The sequence below is a fragment of the Asparagus officinalis genome, chromosome 10 (assembly GCF_001876935.1).
Source record: "Asparagus officinalis chromosome 10, Aspof.V1, whole genome shotgun sequence".
NCBI lineage: Eukaryota > Viridiplantae > Streptophyta > Magnoliopsida > Asparagales > Asparagaceae > Asparagus > Asparagus officinalis.
The window spans coordinates 69,257,600-69,271,534 of NC_033803.1; the positions used below are offsets into that span (position 1 = coordinate 69,257,600).

A 13,935-nucleotide genomic window follows, 5' to 3' on the forward strand; every position below is an offset into this window, starting at 1 on the left:
TTTATAAAAGTTATGGAATTTGTCCTCAAAATAGAAAGGTCTAAAAATACAAGGAACTGCAAAATGCTTGCCAAATTATCAAACTTTTTATGACTTGTGGCAAATATTTGTGGAACATAGATTAATATAGCCAAAGCATATAATGACTAAAAGGAAAAGCTATGTCATAATCTTCTCAACCAATTTAGTACTCATATAAAAGCATCAAAGGTATATGCTTTATAAGTATGAACACTATCTAGAGCAAGTTCAAAATTATATCAAACAAGAAATACATTGTCCCAGAATTAGCAAAACCACTCATCTCCAACAGGAAATCTGTGCTGCATGATCTTATCTCTAACAAATACTAGAAGTCCAAACTTTCCATTTAACTATATATCCCACAATAATCTGTGTAAATTAATTTTTTTGGTTAATAAAAGTTGCAGGTAATTACACTACATGTAGGCATATTTCCCAGTTTAACATAGAGAAAATCAGATGACTTTTGAGAATGAACTAGTATGTGAGCTTTCAGGAGAAGAAGAGAGAATTTACTAGTACATTCAATATTTTACATCATAGATTGGTTCGAGATTTCAGAGATGACGTTCTCAAGGATGCTTATGCCTTTCTTTGGATCTATAGGCATTTAGTAAATTAGTAAAGATCTAGGTCCCCGAGAATAGAATTGCACAATGACTTGCACACTTTGATTCTGTAGGATGTGCAGTCTAAGGTTAGTGATGTTGTTCTGGGAAAGGAGAAGCCTATTGAGGAGTCAGGTCCTGAATATGAGAAACTGAAACATTATATTTTTGAGCTTGAAGATCACTTGGCAGAGGCACAGAAGCAGGCATTCCGCCTTGTAAAGAGACACAGAGGTAAATATTCGCCTTGAGCTTTGACCCCTTTTTCCTCTGGTTCACATTGGCTCGATAATGGAGTAAGCCTTAATACTGCTGTCTAACTGTTTCCTCAGAGCTGGGGCAGTCGCTGTCAGATTTTGGGAAAGCAATCAAACTTTTGGGCGCTTGTGAAGGAAATTCTCTTGGGAAGGCATTTTCCGAGCTTGGTTCGAAATCAGAACTATTATCTTTAAAGCTCAATAAGGAGGTATCTTCCGTAAAAAAGTTCTAGCTAAATGTTTGTTTGTTTAATGCAATACATAATCATGACCTGATTACTTTGAGAAGTCTTCTCTTGACATCGAACTCGTTCTTGATGCAGGCTCACAACCTCCTAATGAATTTTGAAGAGCCAGTAAAAGATTATGTGCGAGCAGTGCAGTCTATAAAGGTCATTTTTGCTCCATTTCCTACTACAACCTCAATTTTGCTCCATTTTCTACTAAACTCTTGTAAAATTACATTTAAAATATATGCTTGCAGTTATCTTATTGAAATTGAAATTCTGTTGCATCACTTTTATTTGCAGTATAAATGTTCAATAATTAACAATGTTCCAAAAGTTCATTTGTTGCAAGAACTGTGGTGCTAGGGGAATGATTTCAGGACAGCGATGTGAATCAGTAAATTTTGGTTCATGTGTTTTCTAACTACATCTTTAGTTTTATCGAGCAAGCTTACTTTTCACTAAATTCTTCTTCCTTTCCTTTCCATGATTCAGTTCCTCACTAAATCCTTGATTTGCTTTTTATAGCTAGCTACCACTGATTGTCATCCCGCATAGCAGGATATGAAGTTAAATGTAGCTTGCTTTTCTGTTTGCATGTGAATGCTTTAAATATTTGAAATCTTATTCTCGCACTTTTTTTTGGGGGGGAAGAAAGAGCCTGAACCTTCCTGAATACATGTCATGCTGGTTAATGTTGTAGTTTTGACATGCAGATACTGGATTATTCAAGGAACAGTATTTCTTTAAGAATGTTTGAAATTTGAAAATTTTTTCCATGTAGCTCTCTTTTTGTATTATATACTTTGGGTTTTTTGCCAACCTATCTAAGTTATCTCCCGGAACCATGAACGAGTTCACAGAGCAGTTAAAATCTCAAGAACATCATCTTTCTGAAGTGTCTCGTTAATGTATTAGGTGTTCCTCATGGAAGTTAAATTGCATGCTAATCCCTGTTTCCCTCGTGTTTCAAAACAGGCAACAATGGCAGACAGAGCCAGTGCTTTCAAGCAGCAGTATGATTTAGCTGAAACAACCAAGTTGAAGAAGATAAATCTGTATGATTTTGACATATTTCTCACTTGCTTTGCTCTATGTGTGTGTGTGTGTGTGTGTGTGTGACTGATGAAACTCTTCTGAATTGAACTTTCTCAATTATGGGAAAATAATGTTTCTCAATGCATGTGTATCTTTTGAGGCGTGTGCAGAGAGGAAAGGGAACTATAAAAAATAATTTAAAAGCCCTTAATCTAGCTTTCATTTCAAGCTCATTTGAATATAGGTGATTTTGAATTTCTTGTGCTTGAATCACCTATTTTATAAACAGACAGGGATATGAGTGCGCAAACACAAGCACATGGAAAATTTATAGATCCAATCCTTTTCCCAGGGCCCGTGACTGGTTGTAATGAAACATGGCTTTAAAAAAAAAAATCTTTCTGATCTTGTTCATCAGAATCCCAATTTCTGAAGTTTAGTTCCTGCTTTTAGTTGTACTTGGGAATGAATATTTCATCGAATTATAATTCCTATTTTTTGTTGGAGGAAAGGAATTTAGTTTCTGCAGTCAATTAATGACATATAAGAGAGATTACTCGTTCGTTTTCATATTATTTAATCAATTTCAGTTCAGAAACAAGAACTACAAACATGCAAGTGTAATTGGATGCCCAGTTACAACAAACTGAGTGCCTATATTTCTTCAATTCCAGTAATACCCTTAACAATTTTTAAGATTGTTGATGCTTGATGTTGATTTGCAGAGAAAAGCTGTTGCTAATAAGGTCTGAAAAAGCTGGAGAAGCAGAGATCGAATACAAAGAGGTGAGACTATTTAAATTTAATTTGATAAGCTCGAGTTTGTCTTCTATCGACACTCATTTTCACTCTTCACAGTTGGAGGCGGAGAGCGAGGAGGCGATCCAAAGATACGAAACAATTGTTAAACTAATGAGTGAAGAAATAATTCGGTTCCAAGAGCAGAAGACAGCAGACATGGGTCTTGCCTTTCATGAGTTTGCAAAGGGGCAAGAGAGGCTCGCCAAGGATATTGCTGATGCATGGAGAAGTCTTCTACCTAAGCTTGAAGCCTGTTCACCTTCATCATAAAAACTCTTTGTCACATAAATTGTTTTATCCGGGTTATTGTTATGTAGAGGGGAAAATGATGACTTTACGAGAGTACATGTAATTATCTTGACCCAAGTTTCTAATAAACCTAGAAATGTATTGATCATGTCGCGCTAGTTTTCTTTCATTGCTACAATTCTTTCATTACTACGATAGTTTTCTTCAGTTGATCTCAGCAATGGACGAAGCATATGTCAATACATTGATTTTGATTTTGATTGTAATGAGGTTGTAGGAATGTATTTATGCACTTTTAATCTTTTTACTATCAGAGTGGTACTATAAATGTGATTTTCATCCGAGCGTTCCAGCCCGTTCTGCTTGTACCTACATCAGAAAAGAGGAAAGACCGTTAAATATCTGAATACTGAAATTGTAACAGATTATTGACCATTGAAATGTATGTGTAAGATAATGATTTCACATTATCCATTTCTGTTCTTTTATTTTTAATTTCTGTGAAATTTGTAACAACTTTTATTTCGTTTGATAACCTTGCATTTAATGGTTTTAACAATAAGATTCAAAATAGCTAGCTTGTTGATTGAAATTGGATCGGCAGCAGTCCACAAGGGCAAGCAGTCCGGATACGGCATGGACATGATACTTATTATATCCGTATCCGCTTAACAATCATGGACATACATGCAGATATATAAGGATACCCACGCAGACACAAAACAAAAATGAGAATATCAGGTCTTTTTCTTTTTGGGAGAACTCCAGATAGTATGGAAAAGAATTATAGTTCATATGATACAAAAGTACTTCATTAATATGTTCGTTATATTAAAAAAAGGTAAGTTTGGATCTCTTAATCATCAAAATCAACCTCAAATCTAAAAATATTACAACCGTATGATTAATGTATACCCCGAAACAAATGGAATTAGCAGCATAATTATTCGAATAACTACTCAAAACGTAGCGGACAGTTTGGCCGAGTGGTCTAAGGCGCCAGATTTAGGCTCTGGTCCGAAAGGGCGTGGGTTCAAATCCCACAGCTGTCAACAATATTATTCCCTTTTTTTATCCCCTAATTTTGTGGTTTCCGGCAAAATAAGGACAAATTTTCAAAACCAACCCATTTGAGTTTTTATTTGCAAAAAACGACCCTTTTTTAGGATATTTGCAAAAACCGACCTGGTTTCAGCGTCAGCGCTGAAACCAGGTCGGTTTTTGAAAAAAAAACTCCGAAACTTCACGGGAGTTGAACTCCCGTGAAGTTTAGCAGCTTTTAATTAATCTACTAAACTTCACGGGAGTTCAACTCCCGTGAAGTTTTTTAGTTCAAAAATTTTTTTTTGAATTGTGAAACTTCACGAGAGTTGAAGTTCCGTGAAGTTTAGCAGCTTAATTAAAAGCTGGTAAACTTCACGGGAGTTCAACTCCCGTGAAGTTTCAATTTTTTTTTTAAAACCGACCTGGTTTCAGCGCAGAGGCTGAAACCAGGTCGTTTTTTGCAAATTTGTTTGAATGGGGTCGTTTTTTGACAATAAATTCCTAAATGGGTTGGTTTTGAAAATTTGTCCGGCAAAATAACCTATGGTTTGGGGTTTTATGAGAAAAGAGCACAATTTCCTCTATTCATTAAAAAAAAAAAAAACTAATCGTCGTTTTTAGACTAGCGCGCACGAAAGCAAAAATCTCGAAACTAATGGCGAGGGCCCTTTCGAACTCCTCCTTTCGGTCTCGCCTCTTCTCCTCGGCTCCGTTCTCGTTGAATCTCCTTAACGGATCTCAATCGAGGAGCTTTGAAACCCTAGCCTACGAGGAGATCCCATCGCCCGAAAAGCCTTTCAATTCCACGGCCTTCGTTCTTCACGGGCTGCTCGGATCCGGGAGAAACTGGAGGTCTTTTGCTCGCAGCCTCGAGTCTGAGCTCAAGAAATTCAATTCTCCAGATGGTAATTATTAGAAATTAGTACCCATCTATTTTTTTTTTATATTCATGCATTTATTTATTTATTTGATTGGGTGGCTTTGTTGTGTCCTTTTACTTGTGGCATAAAACGGGGGTAACGGGACACTTTAAATAATATAATATATTAATAATATAATGTATTGGAAATATTTGATATAAATATTTACGTATCGATTTAATCCTTATTAATACTATAATTAACATATATTAGTGGTTAATTATTATTTAAAGAAGAACAACCTAGATTGAGATATAAAAGTCATGACTATTACAAATATTTGACTTAATTATAACAAATTAAGTCAAATGGCCACCAACTAAAAATAGAGTCCTTGTGACATGCATGTCCCGTCATGCCACATATTCTTTGCCATGTTTTCTCTCCACTCTAATGCAACCGTCTGTTGTGTTTGCTGAGTCTGTAAATCATCGTCCTCATCAGAATCTGCATTAGGCAGTGCAACATTACATGGTGCCTCGGAAGGAAGATCGGAAACTTCAAAGTCATTGCTTGAGTTCTCTAACTTCATAAAGTTATGCACATCGATACAAGCCCAAACCATATGTTTTTGTGTCTCATGTGGAAAACCAGGAGGTTAACTCTTGAAAATAGTGAACCTTAACTTGAAAACGCTGAAGATACGCTTGACACAATTTCGGAGAGATGCATGCCGATGGTTGAATAACTCATGTGGATTACGTGGCCGCTGATGGTTGTTGGCTGGACCGAACTCCTTTAGGTGATACCTTGTACCCTTATATGGAGCCAAGACCTGCAGCCTATTGGGATAACCACAATCCACCAGATAGAATTTGCCTGCGATAATATATTGTTGGAATTATAATCGACAAAAATCTTAAAAAAGCAAACATTAAATTTAACAATTTGACATAAAGATTATTACCATCTGAGATTGGACATCTACATTCACTTCTTCTACTCATTGCATCCTTCAAGACCCGTTAATCATTGGCAAATCCCTCTCATCCCTCTAGGACATAAATGAACCTGAGATCAAACGTGCAATGTTGCAAGGGCATTTTAGGAAAGATAGCCATGTCTGTTATGATATGGGGTTTGATCCATGCTATGCACCATACAAGGAATGTGGGTTCCATCGATTGGACTGATACAGTCCTATTCATTCCATTTAACATGTATGAGATATAAATCAAATAATTTTATAATAAATAATAAAGAGTGATATAATACATTTGAAATTAAAATACCTTGAAATATGGCCAAAAACTAGAGTCTAATGTGACATTTTTTGGTGGGTCGATAGGAGGTGAAGCCATCAGAGAAGGGGCTAATGATACAGTGCTTTGACTGCTTTGTTGAAGCACCACTTAGAGCAAATTGGGATCGATCAAAACCTCTCAGTAGTAATGCAATATCGTTAATTTTGTGTAACCATGAGAAGGAAAATAGCAATCATCTCCTCAACACTGATATAACGTGTATCTTGTAAATGGTTGTGGCTTCGTAATACCATACACAATTTCATGAAGCAATCTAGATACAATGACATATCCGATGAAAATCACAGGAACTGGTCTTCATCTTGGATTTCAAATATTGAAGATCAAGATCTGTAATGCCATGTTGGAGGCCCAAATATGCATGTAATTGTAAACTTGACTCTATGAGTTGAGACCTTTGCAAGTAGCTCCGCTATTTGTGTAGCCATAACGATTATGCGGATGAGGAGATAATCAATGCTATCCTCTTGAAATAACAAAAGAGGCAATTATGTTCTACCATCTTGTTATATACCTGAAAATAAAACTTAGGAGATGCAAAAGACCAGTACTATAATATTAGATTCCAAACAAGATAAATTAAAAAGCCTATGGACACTTAAAAATATGACTAGTTCCATCAATTTCTATTTGGTATAAAGACAATCAAATGAAAATTAAATGGTCAGAAAGGCTCTTGAATAACAATCTCCCCAAGAAGCATAATCATGCTCACACAAATTACAAACTATTTGAATTGCATCTAATGAAGATATATCAAACATCACACAATCTATCCTAGTCTACAACACTCTTGATTCTGTTCACGCATAGAAACATCATCAACATATAATTAGCATCATACACTTATAATAAGCATCATATAGACATATTTCCAATTAAAACCACATAGTCACCAAACACATAATAGACATATAATAAGCGACCATATCCTCAAAATACATATATAGAAGCATGACATGTGCTCAAAATACAATTTCAAAAGTGTAGTCATCAAACTGTAGGTTAATCTTCAAATCATGACCTATGCATATCCATCAAGCGTAGGCATCATCCTCTTCCTTAATTAGAAAATTTCCAGTTATCCTCTAAATCATGAACTTTCGCCTTTGACTTCCATCCATCTTCACAAGGAAATCCTTTAGGTCTTGGGAAATATTTTCATTGAGGACAGTCAACCATTGTGCATCAGTAAACACAGGAATAAAAGCCACCTGCTCAACACATGGCTGAATCCGGAATAGTCTCACCTCTAAGACTAACTCTTGCAAAGCTTTACACATATTTGTAATCCCATTTGCAATGTCTTGTGCCTGTTGATATCATGCAGAGGTGTTGATGCGAGTAGATGCCCTCAGGATGTTTCGACTAGTGCTAGAGTTCGATGTCAAGATTCAATCATAGGAGTACCAACACCTGGAATGGTGCTAGGAGGTGGAGTATCTATACGAGTCGGAGTAGGATGGTAGGTAGAATTATCAACATCAATAGATTCTAGGTCAATATCACCATCAAGCCTACCCTCACCTAATGCATTATGTAACAGGGCACTCTCCACGCCCTCAACTCCCAGTCCTCTAGCAAATCTACCAGTTGCAAAGTTGTTACCCGCTACCATGCATAAATCATCCAAATTCTAAAATAACTTGTCATTAAACATTGGCGTGTCGGGATGAGCCTATAAAAAAAGATATATCAGTTTAAATATCACAATAGCACATAAAGACACTAGGTACTTTTTTTAAATCAACAAACTAACCTGCTTATAATTATCACACACCTCATCAGAACAAGTTATTCTCTAGGTTGTTGGGTCCCAATCAAATCCTAAATTATTTTTCATAAATAACTCAATGGGTTCAATATTCCTTTTCCAGCTCCTAATCCTGATCTTAACATGTTCAAACTTGAAGTTTTCCTAAACTTGGCATTTAGATATGGAAGGACATTTTGCGTGATGATAACTTTCTTAAAGTTACTATTATCCATTTTGTTGCCATGTTTAACCTCGTCCACCAAGAGCCTCAGTCAGTGTTATTAATATGCAAGGCGCAATGCGGGGCGCAAAGTATCTTCACGCGCACATGCGCAAAGCGTAACGCGATGCGCACACTCGAGTGATGTGAGGCACACTGCACACGTAATTTTTCAAGATAGACGGTCAAGCACGAATGAACATGTTTAGGAACTTACATAAAAATATGTCATGATATATAATATCTTCTACCAAATCACAATATAAGGTCTTAATTTTTAATGCTAACACATCCAAAATTCATACTTTTCAAATCAAATGTCAAATTAAGACTAATATCCAAGCAAAATCAAAAGACGAGGATTAATTAGGATCCTCAGTTAAAGACTAGTAAAAATGCCTAATGGATTTATTTTGCTTTTTGGGATATGGGTTATCAAGTATAAAGACTCGATTGAAATGTTATTATGTTAACGAATAACAATATATGAGGCTGTGTACTAAATACACCATGCGCAAAGTCAGGATGCTTGTGAGACGCAAAAGATGTTGCTACATTAGATGCGGGGAGCTTCGCGATTGCCTCGCATCATAGGGCGCATGACGAGCAGTGAGGCGCACGCCTTTGAAAACACTGGCCTCAGTAACTCCCTAATCTTCACTCCACATCACGTAGTCGTTCCTCGCTTTTTTTGCCTTCTCACCATCTTGAGAAAATTCTCCTAAGTTTCAGTTCTGAATTGATATTCATCCTACAACACAAAGTTCATATATCACAACACATATTGAACCATTAATAAAGATCAATTGATCTATTATTTAATATACTAGTCATATTCAAGAAAGAAGCTTGCTGGACCATTTTAAATATAACAACTGAAAACAAGGATCGGATATAGTTATATATGAAAGTTAGCAAGGTCATTTGATGAACAATCATACTCCCTTTAAAAGTACGAGTTCGGAAAAATCTTTCTATGGTCAATATTACCCTTAGTTTTTTTTAAATATTACATAGTTATCCTAATCTATTCTAATTATCCTATCTTCTTTGAATTGGTAATCAAATTATTTATTCTATTTATAATGAGACTTAACATGTTATCATACTCCATTTAAAAGTACGAGTTCGGGAAAATCTTTCTATGGTCAATATTACCCTTAGCTTTTTTAAATATTACATAGTTATCCTAATCTATTCTAATTATCCTATCTTCTTTGAATTGGTAATCAAATTATTTATTCTATTTATAATGAGACTTAACATGTTATTGGATAAAATAGATACGTTTCATATAATTCATATCCTTTATTTATTTCATATCAAATAGAAATCTAAAAAACATATGCTAGCCAGCACCTAAAAGTTTTTAGACTTTGTAAAAAATATTCTCCAAGTTTTTTAATTACAAAAACACCCCTATAAATTCAAAATTTTATTAAAGCATCTTGAAAATTATAAATTTTATTTATCTCAATTCAGTGAGAAATCTGAAAAGCATATGCTAACTAAAAACTGAAAGTTTTTTTGACTTTGGAGAAAATATCTTGTAAGTTTTAAAAATTAAAAAAACACTCATAAAAGTTCAAAATTTATAAAAAATACCTTGAAAATTTCAAACCTATAAACATACTAAAAACCTACAAATAACAGAAACAACCCCTAAAATTTATGGAATTTGCAATACACACTCTGAACTTTTTACAAATTATAAAATAAACCCTCAAAATTATAAATTTATAAAAATTCTGATAATTTCTGACATAACAGTATATTAAAAATATAGGAATTATAAGTATCCCCTACATAATTTATAATTTATAAAAAATACCCTTAAAGTTTCAAAAATTATAAACAAATATTTAAAATTTAAAATGTACAAAAACACCCTAAAAATTTTAAATTCATTAGTAAATTGAAAGCATAGGAATTATAAATAGTCTATAAATAATTTACAATCTGTAAAAAAGGCCTATAAGTTTAAAAATTATAAAAAGTCCTTAAAATTCATAATTTATAAAAAACACCATGAGAATCTTTAACCTATAGATACTAAAATGTATATGCAAAATTACTAACAACCCCTAGAAAATTAAAATTTTGCAAAAAATATCATACACCTTTTAAAAGTATAGGTTTAGAAAAAAAATTCATGGTAAATATTACTCATAACTTTGTTGAAAAGAACATAACTAATTAAAAATCTATTAAATTTAAAATTTATAAAAAAACACCCTTAAAGTATAGTACATTGCAAATTACCCCTCCAAAGTTTAAAAAATTTCAATGATTTTTTTGAAGTTCCTTGATTTCAATGTAATGTTTAATTGTTTTGTGTATTTGTAAGTTATAAATTTTAGGGTGTTTTTTAATACTTTTTAAAACTTTTGAGGGTGTTTATTTTGTAGTTTTCTAAATTTTTATTGTGTTTTCAGTGTAATGCACTTTTTAAAACTTTTGAGGGTGTTTATTTTGTAGTTTTCTAAATTTTTATTGTGTTTTCAGTGTAATGCACATATACATCAATTAATTCTAAATTTTTATTGTGTTTTCAGTGTAATGCACATATACATCAATTAATGATGATATTAAAGAATAAGTCGTTCTTAAGACTATTAAACTATAAGTGTGCACATCACTATTCCTAGACAGTATAGTTTATATATGCAAAAAAATTTAGACAATCTATATAGTGGTTAAAAAGATTTTGACTTTAATGTACTATTTTTTATAAATTATATTTAATTTGAACCCACCATATAATTTTGACTGTTGTCATCATAATTTTAATATGTTTAATTGATTGAATATATGTGTATAGACCATAGATTACTTTACTTTCTCACATGAGCTAATATTTGGTGCTTAATAATTTAAATTATTACTTTTAAATTTAATATAAAGAGATCTAATAAGATTTATTTATTTACCTACAACATTATACAATCTTAATTTTTATTTTTTGCTGGAGATTTATTCCATAGTTATGCATATCAAATTAGTAACTAAAATAATAATTATTTATGCTTAAATTAGGATGATTGTAGTTGGTCATTCACAATAAAATTTTTATAAATATATATACCTTACTTTCTATAGCTATCTGCACTGTCCATGTATATTTTATAAATTAGTTTTTAATTTGACATATTAAATTACTTTTCCTTTATAGAAATTTCTTCTTTGACTTTTAGACAGTGTAATCACTATATTACTATTCTAGAATAGAAATGACCTCATTCTAAATAGCTTCAAGCCAATGTTTTAGTTGCACTGAAGCATATAATATTGCTACTATGTGTATATATTTGTTAAGAAAATTATGTCAACACTTTTTAAATAAAAGAGAATATTCTAACATCTGATATTATAAAAACTAAATATAGCTAATTGAATGATTAGAAAAAGAGAACTTACATCAGTAAGTGTGAATAATAAGATAAAGAGAAAATGTAATGTCATTGCCAATAGTACTACAAATAGCAAACTATAATGTAAAGTTAACCTATTTTGTGGAGTCCAACTACTGGCTATAAGTATCGAGGTTTTCATATATATTTTATAATTTATTAAAAAGGGTTATATAATCTTATATAATAAAATTGATTTAATATTGAATAGTAATATCATTGTAATAATATCATTATTAGAAAAAATTCTTCATAGATCGATATGTTCTTAACGATATATAAGCTATGCACTCCAAATTCTTGTGTTTTTTATAGAGCCAACAATTTTGAATATAAGCCCTAACATGTTGCTCTCACAATAGCAAAATTCAAAAAGTGTGAATATTATTCCATAGTTTTGAATATTAATCAAATAATACTTCTTTTAAACCAATCATTAGTTTATGATTTTTTAAAGTCTATCGGGGATTAAGGACAAGCTCTATATTATCTTTTGTGTTGTTTTAGCCGACTTTTAACCAATCATCTTATTTTATTAGCTTTAATTTATTCATCTTCCTCTTTTGTGTTGTTTTAGCCGACTTTTAACCAATCATCTTATTTTATTAGCTTTAATTTATTCATCTTCCTTTTATAACACCATTTTGAAGTGTTTTAACCAATCATCTTATTTTATTAGCTTTAATTTATTCATCTTCCTTTTATAACACCATTTTGAAGTGTTTTACACTTTTATAACATTATACTTTATCAGTTCAAGCTTGGTTTCATGTCTGACCAAATAACATGATAATTCAATTTGGCTTCAATTTACATTTGTTTTCTATTAATTTAATTACCAACATGAAAATTTAAATTGGATGTAGCTTATTTAAACGAACATTAAATAAAATAAATAATCACAGTGCTAAAGTTTAGCGACATAAATAAGCAAAAACCATCAAAGTGGAACTGAGAAACAAATTTTATTTAGGAAATAAACCAAATATACTAAATTATGGTATTTAACCACGTGCATTGCACGCGCATAAAACCTAGTTTTTCAAAAAATAGGAGGTTCAATAAGAAAATAGTCAGGTATAGAACTGGTTATGATTTCTATTCACAAAAAATTATATACATACTATAGTATCAAGAATATTGTCTGTAATTTGCCTTATTGTTGCCACTGTTTGTTTTATAATTCTAAATTATATACCTGCAGGTGGCTTGCTGATTTTTATCACCACATAAATAATTATATACATAAGTGGTGTTCTTGATATCACATATTTGCAGCTATGAACTTTTTATTTGCTTCTAAATTATTCGTTGTGAGTAATTTAGAATGGAATCATTGTTGTAACTGGCTACAAAAACTAATGAATAATTTAGAATGGAACCATTGTTGTAACTGGCTACAACAACAAACAAACCAGTATTAGTTTAGAACCAACAACTATCAAACTGCAGCATGCCTTCAGCATTTCTCCGTCACCATTCCTCCAAATTTCTAGCCATTCCTCTGCAATTCAATTGTTCTGGATTTAGGATAACATACCATGGTTTCGAAGGAATAGATTCAATCCATTCCCAGGATAGCCTCAGGTTTACTCATCGGAGCGATAAAACAAATTCGCTGATGTGGGAACTCCTTGTATCTAAAAGCAAAGCTTCACACACTTGATCTCAGGTTTATGGCTATAGGATTGATCCTATTTGCAGATAGACTACGATGGGGTCGAATATCTTGGAAGCAGACCATCAAATTCGCAGGATAGCCTCAGGTTTACTTATCGGAGCGATAAAACAAATCGTGGGAACTCCTTGTATATAAAAGCAAAGCTTCACACACTTGATCTCAGGTTTATGGCTATATGATGGATCCTATTTGCAGAAAGACTACGATGGGGTTGAATATTGTGGAAACGGACCATCAAAATTGTTCTTGTGTCTAAACTTTGTTTACTTAAAGACAAACACTAGATATTTTGGTTTAACAAGGAAAGATGGTTTCAAAATGTAACGGGACGTGCACTGATGAAATCTGTGAAGCAGCAAATGGTAACAAAAGCAAGGGAGAGGTCTCTCTTCATGTTCAGACATCTCAAAGGGGTCAAGCTTGATAACACCGTCA

The 13,935-nt window shown here is 32.8% G+C and overlaps 2 protein-coding genes and 1 non-coding gene across 3 annotated transcripts in view; all 3 read left to right on the forward strand.

Annotated features, from left to right (window-relative positions):
- Positions 1–3,541, forward strand: part of LOC109825546 (sorting nexin 1-like) — a 20,226-nt gene extending 16,685 nt beyond the window's left edge. Inside the window, exons 6-11 of the mRNA XM_020392394.1 lie at positions 707–866; positions 965–1,098; positions 1,213–1,281; positions 2,095–2,174; positions 2,880–2,940; positions 3,013–3,541. Coding sequence (XP_020247983.1) covers positions 707–866; positions 965–1,098; positions 1,213–1,281; positions 2,095–2,174; positions 2,880–2,940; positions 3,013–3,225 — 717 coding nt within the window. The 3' untranslated portion in view covers positions 3,226–3,541. The remainder of the gene's footprint in view (positions 1–706; positions 867–964; positions 1,099–1,212; positions 1,282–2,094; positions 2,175–2,879; positions 2,941–3,012) is intronic.
- TRNAL-UAG lies at positions 4,177–4,256 on the forward strand. Its single transcript has one exon. It is a non-coding gene; the product is annotated as a tRNA-Leu (tRNA).
- The window catches only part of LOC109825035 (protein ABHD11), a 16,352-nt gene continuing 7,265 nt past the window's right edge, over positions 4,849–13,935 (forward strand). Inside the window, exon 1 of the mRNA XM_020391722.1 lies at positions 4,849–5,153. Coding sequence (XP_020247311.1) covers positions 4,904–5,153 — 250 coding nt within the window. The 5' untranslated portion in view covers positions 4,849–4,903. The remainder of the gene's footprint in view (positions 5,154–13,935) is intronic.